The sequence below is a fragment of the Marmota flaviventris genome, chromosome 4 (assembly GCF_047511675.1).
Source record: "Marmota flaviventris isolate mMarFla1 chromosome 4, mMarFla1.hap1, whole genome shotgun sequence".
Taxonomy (NCBI): domain Eukaryota; kingdom Metazoa; phylum Chordata; class Mammalia; order Rodentia; family Sciuridae; genus Marmota; species Marmota flaviventris.
The window spans coordinates 129,034,381-129,057,179 of record NC_092501.1 but is presented as its reverse complement, the minus strand read 5'-3'; the positions used below and the strand labels follow the sequence as shown (position 1 = coordinate 129,057,179).

The 22,799-nt window shown below is 34.6% G+C and overlaps 1 protein-coding gene across 5 annotated transcripts in view; it reads right to left on the bottom strand.

The window, feature by feature from the left end:
- Positions 1 to 749: 749 nt before the first annotated feature.
- Fndc3a (fibronectin type III domain containing 3A) overlaps positions 750 to 22,799 on the bottom strand; it is a 156,493-nt gene continuing 134,443 nt past the window's right edge. For all 5 annotated transcript variants that reach the window (XM_071611506.1, XM_027928881.2, XM_071611508.1 and 2 more), the window contains 11 exons: positions 22,465 to 22,533; positions 21,104 to 21,222; positions 18,841 to 18,946; positions 18,580 to 18,755; positions 16,277 to 16,390; positions 14,972 to 15,121; positions 14,582 to 14,865; positions 14,270 to 14,482; positions 12,005 to 12,171; positions 10,805 to 10,932; positions 750 to 3,255 (listed from right to left, as the gene is read on the bottom strand). In XM_071611506.1, coding sequence (XP_071467607.1) covers positions 2,941 to 3,255; positions 10,805 to 10,932; positions 12,005 to 12,171; positions 14,270 to 14,482; positions 14,582 to 14,865; positions 14,972 to 15,121; positions 16,277 to 16,390; positions 18,580 to 18,755; positions 18,841 to 18,946; positions 21,104 to 21,222; positions 22,465 to 22,533 — 1,841 coding nt within the window. In that variant the 3' untranslated portion in view covers positions 750 to 2,940. The remainder of the gene's footprint in view (positions 3,256 to 10,804; positions 10,933 to 12,004; positions 12,172 to 14,269; positions 14,483 to 14,581; positions 14,866 to 14,971; positions 15,122 to 16,276; positions 16,391 to 18,579; positions 18,756 to 18,840; positions 18,947 to 21,103; positions 21,223 to 22,464; positions 22,534 to 22,799) is intronic.

Here is a 22,799-nt window from a genome sequence, read left to right as displayed (position 1 = left end):
CCCACGGAATGCTCAACAGGATGGGCAAAATTCTTACATCCAATCTATGGAAAATCAGAGGTGACAGGGTATCATAGCCCTTAAAGGCTGGATTCCTCCTTAATTGTTTCTATGCAGTGATGCTTCCCCAGCCTTACACTTTAAACTTTATTGTGATTATCTGCACTTGTGGCAGAGATCCAGTTGGATTTTAAAAGTAAGGAATGTACAAGAGGTGACCCATGGGATGGAAATTTTAATAGGGGATGAGAGAGGACAAGGTGAATTTTCTGGGGGAAGGCAGACCTACAAATACAGACAGTAGGAAAGTCATGGGCTCCTAGGAGTGGGAGAATGGTACTAGAAAACAGGTGAGGAATGCAGAAAAGGGGAGGTCAGAAATTTTCTTCCCAATGGGTAAACTTATTTAGAGGTGGGATCTTGCTATGCTGCCCAGACTGGCCTCCAGCTCCCAGGCTGAAATGATACTCTCATGTAGCTGGGACTAAAGGCATGTGCCATTTACCTCAGGCTTTTATTTTCCAAAGCTCATTTACTTCAGACTTATCTTATTCTTTATATATGTAAAGCAATTAAGATAATGTATTGCATAAAATCAAGTTGCTGGGATAAAATTTCTAATTTCATTCATGTTTAAGATTTGAATAGGGCTGGGAAAACTGTTTTAAGCCTACTAGAAGAGGGAAAGCCTTATTTTATTTTCTCAAATAGGTAGCAAGTAATTAATATATGAATACAATAAACATATCTCAAAAAAGAATGATACAACTTTTATTTTCCATGGATTTTAAAGATACTTTTGCTACACAGTTTATGTATTCTTATGAGATTATATTTTACCATTTTTATGAAGTTTAATCTTGTACAATTTTAAGGTGATATGTTTGGTAGTGTATCTATAACCTTTAAAAAGTTTAGAGTTTTGGAATGTACAGTATATGAGGTAAAATCAAGATTACATTAAAAATTGTTTTCTCCTCTGCACTAATTTTGCAGTGAGGCTCAAATGGCAAGTACACTATTAAATGACATTTACTATCAAAAATAGGAGTTCATTTGAATTACTATGAAAAACATAAGCCACTGTAACTTGTCACAGTGGCACATTTTACCATTTTAGACATTCAACTATATAGAAATCTCTGGGCTCTTACACTCAAACTCATTTGTACTGCCAAATGTGGCACTTTAAAGAATAAGTTTCTAGAAAACAATCGCAATCGCTGTTGTTTTGGGGGAAGGTTATCACCCTATACATAAGAGATTAAATAAAATGTAAACATACAGTATATTATAGTGACAGATCATTCTTACCACTCGGAAAGGCCAAGTTTATCCGTTTCTTTTTTGAACAAAGGTTAATGTTTTTTTTCCTACAGCACAGATCATTTGACATAAAACAATTACAATACATGCCCATTCTATTAAGGGAAATTCTTCAGAGATCTTCAAAGCACAAAACATATGTTCCTTTTTTCTAAGACTGACAGAAGTGCTTAGTTATCACTAAAATGCTAACTTCAGCAACTAAAAATTAGTGATTCACTATCCTAAAATTCAAATAATAAATTAAAAAAGCTAGTTACAGGTGTTTTACAGATAACAGATGTGATAAAACAAGAATTTTAGATAGTTTCATTACAAACTGTATTATTACTGGCAGTCGTCAACATCTAAGCAAGATGTACAATGTGATACTCGACAAGATTCAATCTGATCATCCAATAACTCACAAATGCAAGCTCACAAAACATTAATGAATTATGCAATTGCAAAGTGCTCTAATGCAACATTAACCACATGCAATCAACAATTTGGAACAGTATCTGAACAGACATTACACATTAAACATTAGTTTTTCAAGAAAGAAAGCAGCTTGAAGTTTACTGGTGCAAATTAATTTTGTCTTCAGATTTGGTGCCCCAAACAAAAAAGGTTAGGTTTGATTATGAATTTTGATGGTGATGGCAGTAGTTATAGGAGAAGCAGCAAAGTTTATGGGAGTTCTTCAAAATTAGCCTATACCAGAGAGGTGGAGTAGATGTGTGTATGTATATATTCCTACACTAGGTATGTATAGTTTATATATATGTCATATATGTATGTGTGTGCCCTTACAAACATACATATAGTCCAAAGGCTCACAAAACAAGCCAAGTAGGTTTGAAATTCAGAGTTGGTTTTTATGATGATTTTTTTTTTAAAAAGTTACTATCTAAAAGTCTCTGTTTTTCCATGTTCTCAAGACCCGAAGAGGTACTTTTGGAGTAAACATTGAAATATTTTTAGGCCAAGTAAACTGCCTGTGCTTTCTTTGACTTATCTGTGAATCAATGAATATATACTTGTAATGAAGAACTCCACATTTATCAAACAAGAAGGTTCTTTTTCACACATGTTCTTTCATCCAGTTTTTGCTAAGCCCCTCCAGTTATTCATCATAATCCCACTTACCAAATAATTAAGACAAATGAGGAGGTAGAAATATAGCACTAGATTGCTTTCACAGCATCAGACTTTAACATTTTTATATAGCACATTAGTGTAAATTCTAGTCATTCTGAATTTTCACTTGGTAATAATCTTTATCAGGTCATCACTGTTTCACTCATGGTGACTGGTCAAAATTATCAATTATAAATTGTTGTCTCTTAGAAAGTTTGTTCTACAAGAAGGCATGTCAAAAAAAGAGAGAGAGAGAGAGAGAAAGTCAAAAGTACCAACCAAAAAACCCTCCCCAAAATTGATATTTCTGTGGCTTGCATTCTAATAAAGTGCCAGCCTCTACCTAACAATATGAGCACTGAAAATGGCAAAAAATGATGTGCTATAGTCTCAATGCCAGTGCTAAATGCCATCGTTTTTGTAAAAGCGTTACAGAAATAATTTTAGTACATGACAAAATAAAATGTAATACAGTGTTAAAATAAAGTTATATTTTCACTTGATTACAAAGTACTGAATGATAAAGGCAATCAAAATGGAAAAAAAAGCAAACAGCACAAGGATGACAGTAGCACACTGCTCGTCACTTAGCGTGCGCCGGGTCCGGGTGCTTTCCACAGTGTCTCTGTTGGTGCTGGCTGGCGGTTCTGTCCTCTGAGAGATGAAGAGCACTGTGGTGCTGTAGGGACCGACTAGGTCCTGGTGCCCCAAAGGATCTTGGCACTGGCGAATGGCACACACTCTGAAGCGATATTCACAGTTCAGTTGGAGGCTGGAATACCGGAAGGAAGAGTCGGGACCTTTGTAAATCTGTCAATGAAAGATTAAAAGGAAGAATCGTGTGTAGTGTCTAGTCAGAAAATGTGTTAACAATGACTAGTTTTAGAATTATATTTTGACACGAAAGCTAGTAAATATCATCGATTTTATTTTCCGCAATACTGGGGATTGAACCCAGGGGCAGTTTACCACTGAACCATGTATTCAGTCCTATTTTTATACTTGGAGACAGGGTCTTGCTAATTTGCCAAGACCCTGTCTCAAAATAATAAATAAAAAGTACCAGGAATGTAGCTCAGTGGTAAACTGCTCCTGGGTTCAATCCCCAGTACCAAACTAACAAAGCACACACAAAATAAAACAAAACACAAAAAACCCCTGAACACCCCTATCCATTAAAGTACTTATCTGTCTGCTGTATAAGGGCAGGAGAAATTTGACAAGTGAGGATGGAAGACCTAGCCTCACAGCTTACAAACCAGTTAAGGAGTGAAGATGTGCCCTAAAGCGGCAAGAGAACAAGCAAGTCAGCCAGCTCTCAGGCACTTCCCAGCTTTCCTCACATGTAGGAAGTCATTTTTGGTGACTTCATTCCACGTGAGGAGAAAGACTATAATCTTGTCTCCCCCCACCCCCACTTTTGGCTAACTAGTAACTTTCTATAAAAATTTAAACATACCCGTTGAATGAAAACCAGGAATTTTCTACAGGTACCTGTGGTAAATCACTATAAACTTCAAAGGCTCCTCTACCATGTCTCAGGATGGAGGGAGGGAGGAAGGGGAGCAGAGAGAGAGAGAAAACAAGAGTTGCAGGGATTTTTAAGGAAGTGTGCTACTCAACAGGAAGATGGAATTGGTTACCCAGTGGTCCAAGCTCTGTTCCACCACCTCCCACTCCAGTAAATTTAGATCAATTACCTCAGTACAATAGGCATAACAGTACTTAACTTGTATGGTAATTATGAGGATGAGATGAGCTAATAGCATACGAAGAGTGTTCAAATGTGAAGGTAACCGTTCTCATTAACGAGTCCCTCTTCTCACTCTATTAATGAGAAAACCAAGGCCCACAGGGTGGAATCATTCCCCAATTGGCTTGCTCCCACTAGCTGTTGGGCTACAAATTAGATCAACCAATACCTGAGCTAGCATTCTTTTAAGCACTTTTAGCATACGGGCTTGCTTCTGAAGAAAATCTCTTTCATTTTTTGTGTCTCCAGAATCCAGTAGGTACTTAATAAAGGGCCTCTGTGAATTATTAACTTTAAATAAAAACGTAGATTCTGGTAAGATAGATAAAAGAACTTTTATTCATCCTAAGATGAATCTTACAGAAAATAGTTTTTATACATTAGTTTGGAGAACACAGATGAACATCTCAGGGAGTAGGAATGTAAAACTGATCCATATATGAGAGATGGTAATAAATTAAATGATTTTGGGCTGAGGTTGTGGCTCAGTGGTAGAGTGCTTGCCTAGCAAGTGTAAGGCACTGGGTTTGATTCTCAGCACTGTATATAAGTAAATAAAATAAAGGTCCATCAACAACTAAAAACAAAAAAAAAATAAAAAAATAATTTTGTATTAGAAATCAGTATTAAAAATTTACACATATGATAAAGCCAACTTGGTAAAAATTAAAAAATGTATTTTTTATGAATATAAAGAGTGATTTTAATTTTTGTCTTTAAGCTTTATTTTCCATGTCTCCAAATGAGCATGGCAATGTATGGTTAGGGGAAAAAACTGTCAACAAATGGCATGAACATGACAAAAGAAGAGGAGATCTGGCAAAGACATCTGGCTGGGGAGGTGGTTCAGTAGTTAAGCGTTTGTCTAGCATATACAAGGTCCTGATATCTAGTACCTCAAAAAAAAAAAAAAAAAAAAAAAGTTCAGAGATCTGTCAGAGAGGAGGAATACATTAATTTTTCTAGTTTAGAAATTTAGGTAGATTTAACATAAGAGGGGCCATTTTAGGGTACCACATTAAGTAGTATTAGAGGAACCTTGATCATGTTGTGTGAGGGACTGAAGGGAAGTGGACAGGACACTCTTGCTGAATAAGGCTATGAGGTTCTGATGTAGTCTCCCTTTTCTGGTACTGGGGATAGAACCCAGGGGTGCTTTAACACAGAGCCACATCCCCAGCCCTTTTAATTTTTTATTTTGAGGCAGGGTCTTGCTAAGTTGTTTAGGTTAGTCTCAAATTTGCCTTCCTCCTGCCTCAGTCTTCTCATTAACTGGGATTACAGGCATGTGCTACTGATGTATTTTTTTTTATGAACCTAGAAATGACTTTTGAAAGAGCTGGTAGGAAAGAAAAAAAATTTACTGGAATCTTTTTTTTAAATAGTTGTAGATGGACACAACACCTTTATTTATTTTTATGTGGTGCTGGGGATGGAATCTGGTGCCTCACTCATGCTAAGCATGTGCTCTACCACTGAGCTACAACTGCAGCCCCAGGACCAAGATGATCTTGATGCCCATGATACTAATGAAGTTAGGAAGAAGTTGGAAAGATGATGATATCAAATTTTCTCAATTTTTTGTTTCAAATGTTGGAAGGATCTGAAGGGGTACATCTTATAGATAGTTGAAATTATTTTGGTCTTTGCTACTATTCAGATAAAATTACATATTATTTAAACAAAATAGCCCTTTATATTTGCTACAAATGAATTATCTATTCATAGATAGGCAAATATCAATATAGATTTACAGTTAAGAGAATATCAGGTAAGAGATTACTATTTTAACTTTGCATTTTAATAGGGAACTGCAGATTAAAAATGTAAGCTTGTGAAGTTTTTATGTGTCTAGTTAGCCAACAGATTTGAAACAGTATGCCAACTGCAACAGGACTTTACACGGAAACCTTCAAAGAAATTTAAAGTTTCATAAATTGATATCTGTCCTTAATTTAATATTATGAATATTTTGTACCACGGAGAAAATAACAATTGGAGAATTATGATCAAGAAAAATGAATAAATGAATCTGGTATCTTATCTGATTTTATCTCTACATTCTCAAAACCCATTTGGTTGGCTAGATAAACTTCATTTACCAAGTACTCCTACTAAAATTCAAAATAGTTATTTCTGAGGACAAGTGTACATTCAAAGGTATCAACTTTTGAGGCAGTTTTTTTTTTTTTTTTTTAAAAAAAAACAAAGGAATAGATTTTAACTATCACTACTTCTTGTGTGTGTTACATAACCATAATCTGGTTTTTCAGTGAATCATATGCACAATAAATATTATAGTTAAATACAATAATTTTTAGCAATACACTATTTTTGAATTGAGTATAAACAACTTAAGTCATTCCTTAACATATCATGTATTTGATAATGAGCAATACATTGAGAACAGTAAAGCCCCTCAAAAACAACTAAATATAGATAAATAACCAGCAGCTCATCTATCTTCTATCTACTGATAAGGGAGTTATAGGTGGAATTTTCTGAGCAGTTATTAAATTTACTGTGCGTGATTTCTAAAAATTTTTATTCATAGGAATCATTTGGAACTTTAAAACAAAACAAAATAAAACAGAACTGTGCACTGGATTAGACAAAGGGGAATGAAGGGAAGGGAAAAGGGATGGGAATAGAAAAGACAGTTCATATGAATACATGACCAGTCTGACTCCACATCATGTACAACCACAAGAATGGGAAGTTATACTCCATGTGTATATGATATGTCAAAATACCCTCTACTGTCATGTATACCTGAAAAGAACAAATAAAAAATTAAGAAAACAAAAAACCCTATAGAATTGTGGGCCCTATCCTCAGATATTTGGGTTCATTAGGCCTGGAAGGCTCTCTGAGGACCCAGGTCTTGAGAATCTGAATTCAGAAGCTTACGAAAGGAAGTAGATTCTATATGAATCCACTGTCTCAACAATTGTTCCTACTATGATGGTATGTGTTGACTGGGCTAAGGGGATGCCCAGATAGTAGGTAAAACACTGCAGCAAAGTATGTCTGTGAGGGCCTTTCTGGAATAGATTAGGCTGTGAATTGGCTCAGTGAGTAAAGAAGATAATCCCCACCAAGGTGTTTGGCATCATCGAATCTTTGAACAGAACAAAAAGGCAGAGGAAGGGCAAGTTTTCTCTGCTTAGCTGGAACACCATTTTGTCCTATTCTTGGGACTCTGATGTCCACAATCCTTGGGCCTTTGGATCCTCACAGACTTGAACCATTGGCATTTCTGGTTCTTAGGAGTTACGGTTTGGACTTCAACTATACCACTTGCTTTCCTCAGCCCCAGACTTACAGATGACAGACTATGGATCTCAGCAGTCTCCATAATTCAAACAGATCCATCAAAATAAATAATTTTCTAGATGCTTCTATCTGTAAGGCCTGTTGGTACTGTTTCTGTTTAGCCCCCTTATCTGCCACTACCACAAGTGCTCTAGTTTTTAGATGAGGTGTCAAACCCTCTCCACTACCCAGTCCACTCTTAGCTTTGAGGGTAGGCTCTGCTTGGTTAAGCCCTAGCAAAGTCATTGGTCTTTGAAATCTAAGTGCTTTCTTTAAGTGAATGAGTCAAATTCTCTACTGCTAGGTGAAGATTCTGAAGGCAGTGAGAGAAACCAAGTCCCAGATGATTTCATTCAGCTGTTGGACCAACCAAGTCCACCTACCTTCAGGTTTTTCCCTGAGAGGATTTACACTTAATTTCTCAAAAGCCAATTCTAAGTTTTCCTGGTACTTGGAAAACTCCCAGGGGGTTGATCTGCTTTGAAAGTGGCTTAACTGCCCTCCAAATTTTCCACACCACTTTGTTACACCATCTAAAATGCGATTTTTGGTTAGAAAGCATTTGTTTTTAAAAATGTATACACTTAAGAGAGGCTTAAAGAGTCAGTAGACATTTGACAGATAACTTTCCCAAATAAAGTATGTTTCTCCTAATACCTAGTAAGGTCAGCTATCTATCGAGGAAGTTAGCATGTATGTTAGAGAGGAAGGTAAGAATAGAGACTTTAGAGAACGAGGGCAACTCCATATCAAGTGCTATTGAGAGGCACAGGGCAAGACAACACCGAAAGTTTAGAGAAAGCCATTGATGAAAAATGAATAAAGAAAAGTAAGAAAGTAAAGCAATCAATTTGTTCCTAATACTTGGCTCATAGATACTTGCTGCCAGGCTAATTTCTCCTTCTTAAATATATCAACAATTCCTACTGCTAAAGAATGAAGACCCACCCATACCTGGCTTTTCCACAACATATTCCATTCTTGAACCTTGCTGAAGTCACACTTGAGAGTTCACGGTTCCCTGTTAAGTACTCCAGCCCCTGAGTATTAGTTATATGACACTCCTTTTGGAAATATTCCAAAGTCCAGCTGAAGTTAATCATTCTTCTTTTAATATTAAAAGGTTTTATATTTATGACCTTTTATGGTTATGTAAAATGTTATCATTGTATAATTTCTGCTTGCTTGCTAGAATCTAAACAATTTTCTTAAAATTAGAATAGTTAATATAGTATCCCTATAATTCTCTTTATATAATGTGTGTTGAATGTCAAATAAATTATAAATAAAAAGCTAAATTCTATGAAAGAAATTGACTTCTTAAAAGGCCTTCAAACTTTTGGAATACAATTTGTAAGTTGTAAAATTTTATAACTTTTTAAGAGATTTAGATGAGCATCTATAGAATGAAGTTCTAAAGATATCATAATTTTAAGTTTTACCATGTATAATCTAAAATAAGTAAAAGTAATAAAAGGGTTAATTTAATTTTGAAGTTATATTAGAACTAGCAGTGGTGTTTCATGTAGTGACATTAACTTATTAAAATTCATATACTACTCAAAAGTGGGGTCTCTATTTCCTTTAAACATGCTAATACAATTATATTTTCTTTAATATTAATTTTGCTTCCTCCTTGGAAGGAAACCTGCTTATCTGCAAATTACATTTCAAATCTAATTATCGTGTAAATTTGTAGATGGCTTAATAAAGAAAAACAATCATGTGCTAAATTTAATCTAACTCTTTGGATCTTTTGAAATTTTAGTTATTTGTCACATGTCTATATTTAACAAAATTTGAAAGAAAAATATATATTAAAAATTCTATCAATAATTAGAATAGCACAAGGATGGAATAAAACAGATGACTGATTTTCTAGTGGGAAAAGAAAATGTAAGATACAGTACAATTAAAACAGCCCAGATTGAGTCTTCAAAAATAAAGAAGGTTGACAGAAAGAAGGAAATTAAGATGAAATGCTTACAGATATTTTCTGAGTCATATATGTGTGTGTGTGTGTGTGTGTATACACACACACCTCTCTCTATATATTTTAAATAACTTAAATTTTTTTTTGTAGTTGTAGGTGGACAGGATGCCTTTATTTATTTTTATGTGGTGCTAAGGATTGAACTCAGTGCCTTACCCACACATGCTAGGCAGTGCTCTGCCACTAAGCTACAGCCCCAGTAGGTGAGTCATATATTTATAATAAACACTGACCACTCTCCACTCTACCTGACCATTACTCATTCTTTACCAGGAAGCTATCTTTGAAATTTCTCTGCTAAGGTGGCGATACTTCCTTTGGATTTCCATAACAATTGTTTTATTGTTATATTTAAGCATTATATAATATTTGTGATTATTACTATTATTGTAAAAGTCTCCTTATTGGTCTCTTTGCTTTTGCCCCTCTGTCCAGTGTTTCAACACTGTAACCAAAATGACCTGGGTCAGATTATGTGACTATTCTGGTCAAAATACTCCACTGGCTTCTGAAATCACAAGCAGTTAAGTATAGTAGTATACCTTTTAATGTCCTATATGACATTCTTATCATCTTCATATCACATTGGCTCCCTTAATGTTTTTTCCAAAAGGAATGTCATTTAACTGACTCTAGAGACTGAATATGCTTAGGGGGAACCCCGAATTCTTAAGTGTGGCTTCAGTAAGGCTCAAGAAAGAAATGTGTAATTGTGGAGGCCAAGTATTGGTAAGTCTTTATTCTCTAGCAGCAGCAAAATTGTTAGCTGCTACCATACTTCATCAACAAGTCTCTCTAGGGTTCCCTCTGTCTCACTCATATTGGCCTTCTTATTGTTCAAATTTAACATACATGTTCCTATCTCATGAGGAGAAAAATGTTCTAAGAAGCAGTCCTATCACTTCCCTTGGGTCCTTTTCCCTCTGGTACAATTTTTTTTTAACCCCATTTAATTTTCTCTCCAATGCACTTAGAACTGTCACACTATATACCGATGTGTTTATTTGCCTTTAATATATCTTTTTCTAACAGAATGTAAACTCCATGGACTAAATACTTTTTGTTCAGTGTTATATATTGACTGCCTAGCATAGAGTTTAATGAATAATTGTCAAGTGAAAATAATCTGTGTAGTTCATGCCCCAAATATTTTGAATCCTAAGATCTCTGGAACATATTCTATATTGAACAGTGTTTCTAAATCAAAATGGTAAAGATGGTCAAATCTTGTACTGAAAATACTGGAAAATGAAAGAAAGATAAAATAGATATCCATAAAATTACATCTTGGCACATACCTGTTTGAAATCTGAATCTTTTCCCATCATAACTTGAAGACTGTAAATAACTGGATCACCTTTCATTGGCTGTAAACATTCCCATGTAATTTCACAAATGTGATCATTTAATTTCTCTATTTTGGGGGCTATAGGGAAGAAATATAAGATATGCTGCTCCATTTGATTTTTAACTTCATACACCATACTTGCTTTTATAAACATAAACAAACCTATAAAACTTAATAAACTTAAATATCAGTGAATTTTTGATATCTGCATACAAAGAAGTTAAGAAAATCAATAATCTCTTTTTTCTTTTTTGTGGTACTGCAGTTTTAAACCAGTTCAGTTTACCACTGAACTACAACCCCAGCCCTTTTTATACATTTATTTTGAGGCAGGATCTTGCTAGATTGCTGAGGTTGGCCTTGAACTTGCAATCCTTCTGCCTTAGCCTCCCGAGTTGCTGGGATTATAGGCATGCATCACCAAACTTGGCTATAAATCAACAATATTCTTAAGGCCAAGAGACACTAAACTGGATGAGGGAACAGAATAATGTTCTCAGTGAAACTCATCAACATTATTAGAAAGACTATTCAAGAAGAGTCCCACAAATTCTAGATCTGCTTTATAAATGAGCCATTCAAACTCTTGATCCAGGATACTATCCTAGAAGTCTTTGTGATGAGTCCTTGGAGTTCAAAGAACTTAAGCATTTTGGCTAAATGCATAAAGTGCAATCCTTACAAGGCTCATTTAAAAAAAGTACTTCATGTTTGTGTATAAATATGATTGAAAAATCCAAGTTAAGCAAGTAAAAATTTGTTTTACTTAGCAGAAGACTTGGCTCTCCCCCTGAATGAATCTGAATGAATGAAAAAACAATGATTTAAAACATAAACAATCAGATTTTATGCTTTTTTCCTTTAAGTAACAATAGCAGAAACAGCAAATGATCTGATTAGAAAAGTAGCCTATCTATTCAATTTAGCATTTTTAATTGTTAAAATGACCACTGACAAACCCAATACTTGTCTGAGTATTAACATGCCAGATAAAATAGCTTTTATTACTTAAGGAAACTCCCAGTAGGTAGGCTTGTCTGTGTTGGACATATATTCAGTACTAAGTTTTAATGAAAGTAAACAAAACACTTTATTAAAATGTAAAATTGATTTATTATTAAAGAAAAGAACTGCAAGATGTATAACCTACCTTTCAAGGCAGCTGGGACAGATTTTGGAGTGGTGAAAATATATTCTTGGGAGAAGGGGCCTTCCCCAGCTTCATTACAAGCTTGAATACAGAATTTATACGATGTTGACTCATTAAGTCTTTGTACTTTATATGTATGACATGGTCCTCTGTACAAGGATACAAACCTAAAATAGAAATAACTCTATTAAATAAACCTTAGACTATTTATAAAAAATGTTTTCAAAATTACTAAATTACAAAAATTTCAAAATTACATATATTATCTTTTTGTTTTTCATCATTAGATGATGAAAATCACAGATGTGATAAGATTCCCAATTTGACTTGGTATCCTGAAAAATCTTACTGAATTTCGTGTCCAACTATTCTTTTTTTTGGTACTGGGGATTGAATCCAGGGGTGCTTAACCACTGAGCCACATTCCCAGCCATTCCCCCCCCCCCCGCCTCTGTTCCCCCGCTTTTTTTTTAAAGGATTAAAAAAAATTTTTTTGGGGGGTAGTTGTAGATGGACAGAATGCCTTTATTTTATTTGTTCATTTTTATGTGGTGCTGAGGATTGAACCCAGTGCCCCACACATGCAAGCACTCCTGTCACTGAGCCTCAGCCCTTTTTATTTTGTATTTTGAGACGGGGTCTTGCTAAGTTGCTTAGGGCCTCCCTAAGTTGATGAGGGTAGCCTGAACTTGTGATCCTCCTGCCTTAGCCTCCTGAGTGGCTGGGATTACCGGCGTGTACCACCGTGCCCAGCGGTGTCCAACCATTCTAAGTTGGGTTTTCCTTAGGCTTCTGGTAACCATGGCTTTGCTTCTGATTGTAGTCTTCTAATATATATTTGCACAGTAGGTTTCTATTTTTGTATTTCTTGCCTTTAACGGGGAAACAGAACTCTTAAATTCTAGGCAAAATTTTAGCCGATGCACGTTTTCTGGAAATTTACAACAGTATGAGAAAATATGAAATTTCAAATAAATTATACACTTGAACTGTGTGATGGAAGTTTAGTATTATATATTCTAATATTTTATCTATAAGTTAGCTAAGTGTTTCCCAGTATTTTTGATTGGCTATTTGTAAATTTTTTTTGGAACAAATAATGAATGCTCTTATAGTGCTAACAGTATGAACTGTAGTCAAGTTAAAAAATGAAGAAATATTTAATGACCTGAAGTAACAGTATTTCCAAGAAGCAATTATTAGATAAGCCTTGCTTTTTTTTTTTTTTTAAAGAGCATTGGCATTTTTTCTTCTTGTTTAATGTGGAACTTAGAATGTCCAGTTTCATGACTGGATGTTTATCTTGCCAAATCAACAAATTAGCTACACTGCCATACTGCCAGCTTTTTAACCACAGTTTATATATGCTTCATTTTTCTATCTTTGTCTAAATTCTTTTCTAAATTTTAGCACTTTGCTTTTAGAGCAAAATGTAAGTGTTTGCTTTTTTTCTTTTGTAGCACTTAAACCAGTAAGATTAAAGTTAATAACCTTTTAAAAAAATGAAAAATTTCAGATAAAATGCTTCAGATAAACTGGGCATGGTGGCGCATGCCTGTAATCCCAGTGGCTTGAGAGGTTGAAGCAGGAGGACTGCAAGTTCAAAGCCAGCCTCAGCAATTCAGTGAGGCTCTAAGTGAGACCCTGTCTCTAAATAAAATATATTTAAGAAGAGTTGAGGATGTAGCTCAATGATAGAGAACCCCTGGGTTCAATCCCCAGTACCAAAAAGAGACAAAATTCTAATAAATTAGAGTAAAAAGTAAAAAACCAAAATTTAAAAGTCTTAAAATATTATAATAGCTGTGGAGGTATATGACATTATTTGTATGGGATTAAACATGAACAAACAGCCCTAAATTGGCATTTGAATAGTTAACATTACAAATATTTTCAATAACACTGTAACTGAAATGCAGGGTTTAGCTGGGCAGTATATATGGAATGGTATACAGAAATAGTGAAATTATGCCCTGCTGAAAATAAACACTTTACAATTATTTTGTAGCCAAGATTACATTTTATGAAGAGAGTAAATGGGTTGGAGAAGAGATCCAAAGAATAGCCCACTTAATTTTTTTCCTTTAGCATTCCACTCAAATTGTAAACAGTGTCTTCTCATATTCTGAACCCAGTACACTTAAAGGTCATTTCTTATGATAACTGCAACTATTTTTGCAAACTTATTTTACTTCTATAATTTATAAAATTTATATATACTTAAAACCTATTAAAACTATATAAAAAAGCAAGTAAACAACCTACCTTCCATTCTTATCCTCCATCTGAAGGTGATACTGGATAGAATCTGTTGACAGTGTCTTTGGGGTACCATCTCCCCATTTCAGCTTAAGGTTCTGGTGGTTAAAGGCAACACATTCCAGACGAGGTGGGTCAGGAGGGAGGGGCTTAGTTTTTAATTTTATCATATGGCTGAAAGGACCAGCTCCAAGGCTATTCAAGGCTTGAATTCGTATTCTAAGTTCCACATTAAAAGAAAAAAAAATTTAGTTTATGATCATTTTAGTTAAAAGTGTTTCTCTGGTCTAGGAAAAATTAACATCTTTTAGAGTATACCTGTATGTTGTATCTGGTTGCAAATTGTCTATTATATAGCTTGTAATCTTTCCCACTGTTAAGGGCTGTTTATCTCCAAAGTCTATACTGTAGGCAAGGATTTCTGAACCATGGTCACAAGGTTTTTCCCAGCTTATTGCAAGGGATGTAGAAGGTGAATAATGGAGATTTTCTATGTCATCATCACTTATTTCTTGAAGACAAGTCACAATGGCAGGAACTGATGGTGGAGTCACACAGGCTACTACTTCACTGAAAGGGCCTGCACCCACAACACTCAGAGCCTACAAAGTAACAAAGCCTCCAAGTTAACAAAGACACAACCATGAAAATGCTCACAACAGAGAGAACTCTGGACAGAGTACATGACAAGGAACCAATCACCTTTACCTGGACTCTGCAATAATAGGTAGTTGCTGGTGAAAGTCCCTTTAATTCATAACTGAGGCCAGGCCCACAATAACACATCTGCATACTTCCTTCAACTCCTCCCCACTCCAATCGATACTCGGTGACATCAGTTCCATTACTCAAAGGAATCTTTAAGAAAAAGTATAAAGTTCTTAGTCTTTGTATTGACTAAATAGCTTTTGGGCAAATATGTTCTTTTACTATGTATATTAAAAACTCGATTATTTTTCAACTTTAAAAAATTTTGTTCTAATTAACTATATATGACAATAGCATTTAAAAATATTTTTAGTTGTAGATGGACACAATCCCTTTATTTATTTTTATATGTGGTGCTAAGGATCAAACCCAGTGCCTCACACATTATAGGCAAGCACTCTACCACTGAGCCACAACCCCAGCCCAGTAGAATGCATTTTGACACATCATATAAATGGAGTATAACTTCTCATTCTTCTGGTTGTACATGATGTACAGTTACACTGGTCGTGTAATCGAACATGTACATAGTAGAATGAATCGAACATTATTATCCTATCATTTATTTTTTGATTTCTTTAAAACGTTTAAATACAATCAAACTTTTTTTAATGTTTTATTTTTTTATAGTTGTAGTTGGACACAATACCGTCACTTTATTTATTTATTTATTTATTTATATATGGTGCTGAGGATAGAACCCAGGGCCTCGCATGTGCGAGGCGAGTGCTCTACCAGAGCCATAACCCCAGCCCCTCAAAAATACAACTTTTGAATTAGAGGTAGAAATATGACCAGGAGTCACTTCAGAAAGAATATTTTAAGGTAAATATATTTTGAATAATTCTATTAGGTAATATAAAATGTTAAACCATACAAGAACATTTTCCTTGTTAAATTTCAAAGGAAACTGAAAATATGATTATCATTACTGATTAATCCTGTGTACAATAAATACACCAGGGATAACAAATACAAGAGAAAAATAGTATTATAGTAATTCCTTATGAATGTTTGTTCTGAACATTAAGTTCACTATTGGCTGAACTAGGAGATCAGCACTGAGACAAAGCCTTTGATAAAAACATAAAGCACGTCATGAACAAGAACTTGAAATGAAGATATACCTTACTCAAATGTTTCAAAGAGGAAACAAAATTCACTTTGTACCATATAAATTTAACCAGGACTTACTCAAAGTGTAATAATTTAGGAGGCAAAAAAGAAAAGTATCTATTCTTTTATATAAACTATTAATTCCAGTCACTTAAGAAAGTAAACATACGCCAATAGAAATTACAATACCTCCCAATTCACTTGTGCACAAGTTGCAGATCTGCATGTCACTTGTGGGGGTTTGCATTGATCCGGTGGCCCAGGGGCTGTAGTAATATCACATTTTTCTGAAAATGGTCCAAACTAGAAAAACAACATAACCAGCATTTTCATTTTTCACCCTTTATAAATAAAGTCTACCGATTGCACAGAATTTCATATTTAAGGGTTCATTAATAATTAAGTTCATCTTCCCTGTCTTTCAAGATTACTTTGGTCAGAAAATCTATAAGTAATCACAGAAAAGAAAAAGGTTTAATAATTATGAAGTAAACGAGTGGGGAATTTTACAGTTTCATTTACTGTGCTTTCTTCTTCTGTACTTTATTCCTTTCATAATTTTTTTTCTTTATTTTATTATTTTTTATGTGGTGCTGAGGCAAGTGCCTTACCACTGAGCCACAACCCCAGTCCCTCATGAATTGTTTTTTGTAAGAAACGCAAGGCATTAGAGAATTCAGTAGGTGAAGTAAGAAGGAATTATGTGCTGGGTGCGGTGGCGCATGCATGTTATACCAATGGCTTGGGAGGCTGAGGCAGGAGGATCATAAGTTCAAGGCCAGTCTCAGCAAAAGCAAGGCACTATGCAACTCAGTGAGACTCTGTCTCTAAAAAGGGCTGGGGATGCAGCTCAGTGGTTAAATGCCCCTGAGTTTCAGTCCCCGGTAGTGCTCCACAAAAACAAAAACAAGGAAGGAATTATGTAAAGACTGAAGAAATGGATACCAATTAAAGGCATGGGGGATGGCAAGCATAAATTACACCTTAAAATGTGGAATAGCTCTAGATGGGTCAAAAATGTGTATTCTTTGGAAATACAGAAAACAAATATTTAAGGTCATTTTGACAAGCTATCTCAGACCTGAAAACATAAATTAAGATATTAATATTAAATATGCTATCACATGATGCCCTTCCTGTAGAAAAGAATGACATTAAGGATTGCCCACAAAAGCCTATAAATTTGCCATAAAAGAAATTTAAAAATGAGTTAACATATATAAATACAGAACTTAGCTGGAGATAGGATATGAAATGTAGAACAGCCACTAAAAATCTGAAATCGGGAAAAAGAGATTTGTCATTAAGTTTTAATCATTGAACAGTCCACGAAAACAAAGTGTCACTCAAATGAAGTAAGAAATTGCTTTGTCCTTAGGGAAACTACCTTAATGAAGAGAGATAAGAGGTGCCATACTTTTTTTTTTTTTTGTATTGGGGATTGAACCCAAGGACATTTTACCACAGAGCTACATCCCCAGTCCTTTTTATTTACTTTGAGACAGGGTCTCACCAAAGTTTCTTAGGGCCTTGCTACTTTGCTGAGGCTGGCCTTGAACTTGTGATCCTCCTATCTCAGCCTCCCACATTGCTGGGGTTACAGGTGTGCGCCACTGTGCCTGGTAAGAAGTGTTATACTTGAGTGGAAAGAACTTTGGTTCTGGAGTCTGACAAGCCTGGGTTTGTGGCTCACTCTATCATTTATTAGTGTATGTGATTATGATTATGGGCAAGGCACTTCTGAGCTGCCACTTTTTTCCATTTTATAAAACTTTATAGACACATAGGTAATATTTTAAAAATAACTCATACAAAACTAGAAATGCTTAAAATATAAGACCCCATCCTTAGGCAAAATATAAATTACAACTGTTTTCAATGGGAAGTAAATGCTGTGTACAATCAGCCTACAAATTTAAGTAAATCTTATTGGCACTGCCTAAAAGATAAACTTTAGCACCACCAAAGTCCCAAGTATCACAAATTCTTTTTTAAAAACAAAACAAAAACAAAAAACCCCTTTATTTACTATTATTATTATTTATGTGGTACTGAGGATCAAACCCTGTGCCTCATATGTGCTAGTCAAGTACTCTACCACTGAGCCCTAGCCCCAGCCCCTCAAGTGTCACAAATTTAAAAAAAATTTTTTTTTTTTTTAGTTATACACAGACACAATATCTTTATTTTGTTTATTTTTATGTGGTGCTGAAGATCAAACCCAGTGCCTCACCTGTGCGAGGCAAGTACTCTGCCACTGAGCCATAACTCAGTCCCCAAGTGTCACAAATTCTAAGTGAAATTTGAAAATAATGATTCCCTAACACGTTATAGGACATACTAACTTTTTCTTGTTATCAATATTATAATATTAATAATTGTAAAATCTGGAGTCACATGTTGAAATTGAAATTGCCAAATAATGAGTGGGTTTATACATGATAAAATGAAACACCATTATAATTAGGATTCAGTTAAGATGCTCTTCTCACCCCCATTTTGTTAGCTGCACGCAGTCTGAAGCTGTACATCTTTCCAGGAAGAAGGCCGCTCACTGTACATTCCAATTCAGAGCCTTGGTATACTTCTCTGGGTTCATCTTTTTCTGGAGGAGACATTTCTACACCATAACAGGAAATAGGTGATCCACCATCAGCTAGAGGGGGTCCTAAGTGTGGAAAGATTTATGCGATTTAACAAGATGAATATGTTCATTTCTAATAATTAAAATTTATTACTAAAATGAAAATTACCCCATCGTAACTGTATTTCTTTTGCTTTGGGTCTACCCTGTAATCTGGGAGGGAGGCATGGGCCAGGAGGTACAGCTGGAGTTTGCACAAGTAAAGATTCAGAGACCTGCCAAAACAAAAGTAAAAACAAAACAAACAAACAAAAAAATGCCACAAACCAAATAACCAGAGTGCTTTTGGTAAAGGAAAAGAACAAAACATAAAGACTATACCAATAACTTGAAATTACACTTGACTATCAACTAAAAAGGACTAAAGTTCTGCATAAAATAAAAATCTAATGACTAAAATCACTAAAACAAAATTTTTATATACAAACAAAGACATGTGACTATGATACACAAAGAAGTTAGTGGAAAAAGAACCTCCAATAATCCTTTCCTTTCTTTGTATAGTTAAAAAAACAGTAGGGTGTGATGGCACATGCTATAATTCCAGTTACTCTGGAGACTGAAGTAAGAGAGTCTCAAGTTTGAGGACAGTGTTAGCAGGACTCTGACTCAAAATAAAAAATAAAAAAGGGTTGGAGATGCAACATAGTGGCACAGCACTTGCCTACTATGTTTGAGGCGCTGGGTTTAATCCCTAGTACTGCAAACAAAAACAAAAACAAACATACAAAACCAACAAGATCAATCTACCCCCTAAAACAAAACAAAATTCAACATGATATAATAATAAATAATATAATAGTTTTTATTCGGTCAGGAGGCTGAGACAGGAGGATCTCGAGTTCAAAGCCAGCATCATCAAAAGTGAGGTACTAAGCAACTCAGTAAGACCCTGTCTCTAAATAAAATACAAAAATGGTCTGGGGGACAAGTGCTCCTGAGTTCAATCCATAGTACCAAAAAAAAAAAAAAAAAAAAAAAAAAAAAAAAAGTTTTTATTCTGTCCAAAGGGATTCACAAAATCTCTTCTGAGAAGGGATGTTTTAACATTCTTTAAATGCTGCCTATCTTATTTTCAAAAGGTTTAGACTCTTTTAGCTACTATATTTTAAACCTAAATATTAGCTTATTTATTAAAACAAAACGAAATTTTCCTTCTTTATTTCCTCCTAAAAATATTTACAAAATCAGGTAAAATGTATCTAGCTATCTGGCACCTTTCTAGGTATTTGGTATTGCATTTAATTTCTACACCATATGTATTTTTAAAAGTCTTAGTTTTAAAAAGATTGATATAAATTCAATGCCACATTCCTTAACTTCTACCATATTAAAGTTTATACTTAAAATTGTTTTTAAATACAAAATATTTGATCATCACTTTATTAAAAAAGTTATCCTTACAATAAGAATGCTAGAATACTATATTAGCATAACAGGATTTACCGTGTATATGTTTTTGTAAACCTAAGGAGATTTTCTTTTTCTTTCTCTTTTACCTTTGCAGATCTGGGGATTGAACCCAGGGTCACAAGCATGTTAAGCAAGTGCTTTGCCATTGAGCTACACCTCCAACCCCAGGGAGATTTTCTTACTGGATAAAATGAAGCAACTGGATCACAAGCCTATTGGGCAGGACTTACACTCAATTTCACAATACTCACATTTAATTTCTTTAGTCTTTTTTTTTTGGTGTGTGTGTGTGTGGGGTGGGGTGGGTGGAGTGGTACTGGGAATTGAATCCAGGGGTGCTCTACCACTGAGCTACATTCCCAGATCTTTTCATTTTTAATTTTTTTTGAGACAAGATCTTGCTAAATTTCATAGGCTGGCCATGAAATTAAGATCCTTTTGCCTCAATCTCTGGAGTTCCTGGAATCATAGCATGTGCCACTGCACCCCTGCTTACAGTATTCACATTTTCAACAAATTGATTATAATTCATTTTTTTAGAAGAGCACTTCATGTTAAATTCCATTTGAAAAATAGTAATTATGAATGCTCCAAGAAATCATTCTTGGGTAAATTCATTTAAAAACTCATTCTTATATAAAAAATTTACCCCTCCAGAATATTATAAATTTCTAATATATTATCAATGTACATTTAAATCCACTTTGGTTATTGAGTCTCTAATAACAGAATGGTCAACTTTTCTGAAATAAGAAAACGTTTTAACATAACAACATTAAATGATACTTTATGGTTTCCCCTGACACACATAGTTTATACGGCTGTAAATCAGTGTACAATTATTTTATTTCTATTTCTGCTTGGTATGGTTACTGAGCATCATCCTAAAATTTAGCTTTACAAAATTTCCTTTAGTGTTTGCATAGTTAAACACCAGAGAGACAGTACATAAGCATTACCGCACTCTGTCCTCCATCACTAATGCAGTAAACTCGTAAACGATAGTAACAGCCTGGATTCAGTCGATCACAAAGATGTTCTCTTGTAGCACCACTGTATATCATATCCCATTTGTTTCCTGTAAGAAGAAAAAATTGTGTTCACACACCTACAAGGTAATGTTTAACGTCTTGTTATCATGGACATGGCAGGTATCCTAGTTTCACTAAATAAGTGTTTATGTAATTTGACAGAAACAACTTAAGCTCGTTACAAATTTCCTGGAAATGATCTAATTGTCTTTATGTGTGCAGCTTCCTAGACAAATATGTGTAGCTTTGTTGAAGTGAAATATCTCTGTAATTCTGTACAGACTTGACTTAGATTGATAATTTGCTTTTAATTGAACATTTTAAATGTGTTTACTGGTCCAGTAATAACATTATAACAAAGCGTAGAAAGAATCAATATCATAGGAAGTTTAGTCTGAATTAAAATATATTCTCATTTTGGGCAGGAAATAGATCATTTCATAGAAGTAAAAACTGCTAAGTGTGTGATTCAAGAAAACTAAAAAAATGTGAGTTAAATTTTAGAAGAAAAATTTTCTCTGGTACATATGGTTGTAAATTTAACTGAACTACCTTTAGAAGATGTCATAGTATCTAATGACTTAGTCTGGGTATTCTGGGACTGAGCAATGTAAACAAATGAAGAAAAAATGTAAGAAAATGTAAACATAATAATACAGGTAATACAGCAGTCTCACATTTGATTTACTATATTTCTGGAGATCACAATTTGAAGTGGGTTAATTAACATACAAAATCCTAACTGCTACCAACAAGCAACAAACAATCAAGGACAGTCCACAGTGATGCAAGTATCTTTTCAACGTACAAATGAAAAGCAGAGAAAAGATATAAAATGTAAAATCATTAGAATAAATCTATCAAATTTTAACAGCTATTCTTTTATTTTTACTTTTTTTATTGGTTGTTCAAAACATTACAAAGCTCTTGACATATCATATTTCATACATTTGATTCAAGTCGGTTATGAACTCCCATTTTTACCCCAAATACAGATTGCAGAATCACATCGGTTACACATCCACGTTTTTACATATTGCCATACTAGTGACTGTTGTATTCTGCTATCTTTCCTATCCTCTACTATCCCCCCTCCCCTCCCCTCCCATCTTCTCTCTCTACCCCATCTACTGTAATTCATTTCTCTCCCTTGATTTTTTTTTCCCTTTCCCCTCACATCCTCTTATATGTAATTTTGTATAACAATGAGGGTCTCCTTCCATTTCCATGCAATTTCCCTTCTCTCTCCCTTTCCCTTCCACCTCTCGTCCCTTAACAGCTATTCTTACCGTTAGAACCTTCTGCCATCTCCACTACATACTTATTGATGGGTGCCCCTCCATTGTCTTTTGGTGGATCTATCCAAAGAAACAAGTGGTGTCAGGCAAAGTTCATACAATGTAAAAATGATAGAAAATCCTAATAAACAGAATATCAAACTCAGATTGTTTAAAAAGAAAAAAAAATCACAGCAATTATTAATACCTATACCTTATTATTGCATGCTATTGTCACCTGCTTTTCAGTTAATTTACCATATTTTTCCCACGACTATAAATATGGTTCCCTCTAAGAATTTTAATATACTATTTATTTACTTTGTGGTACTAGAGATTAAATGAAG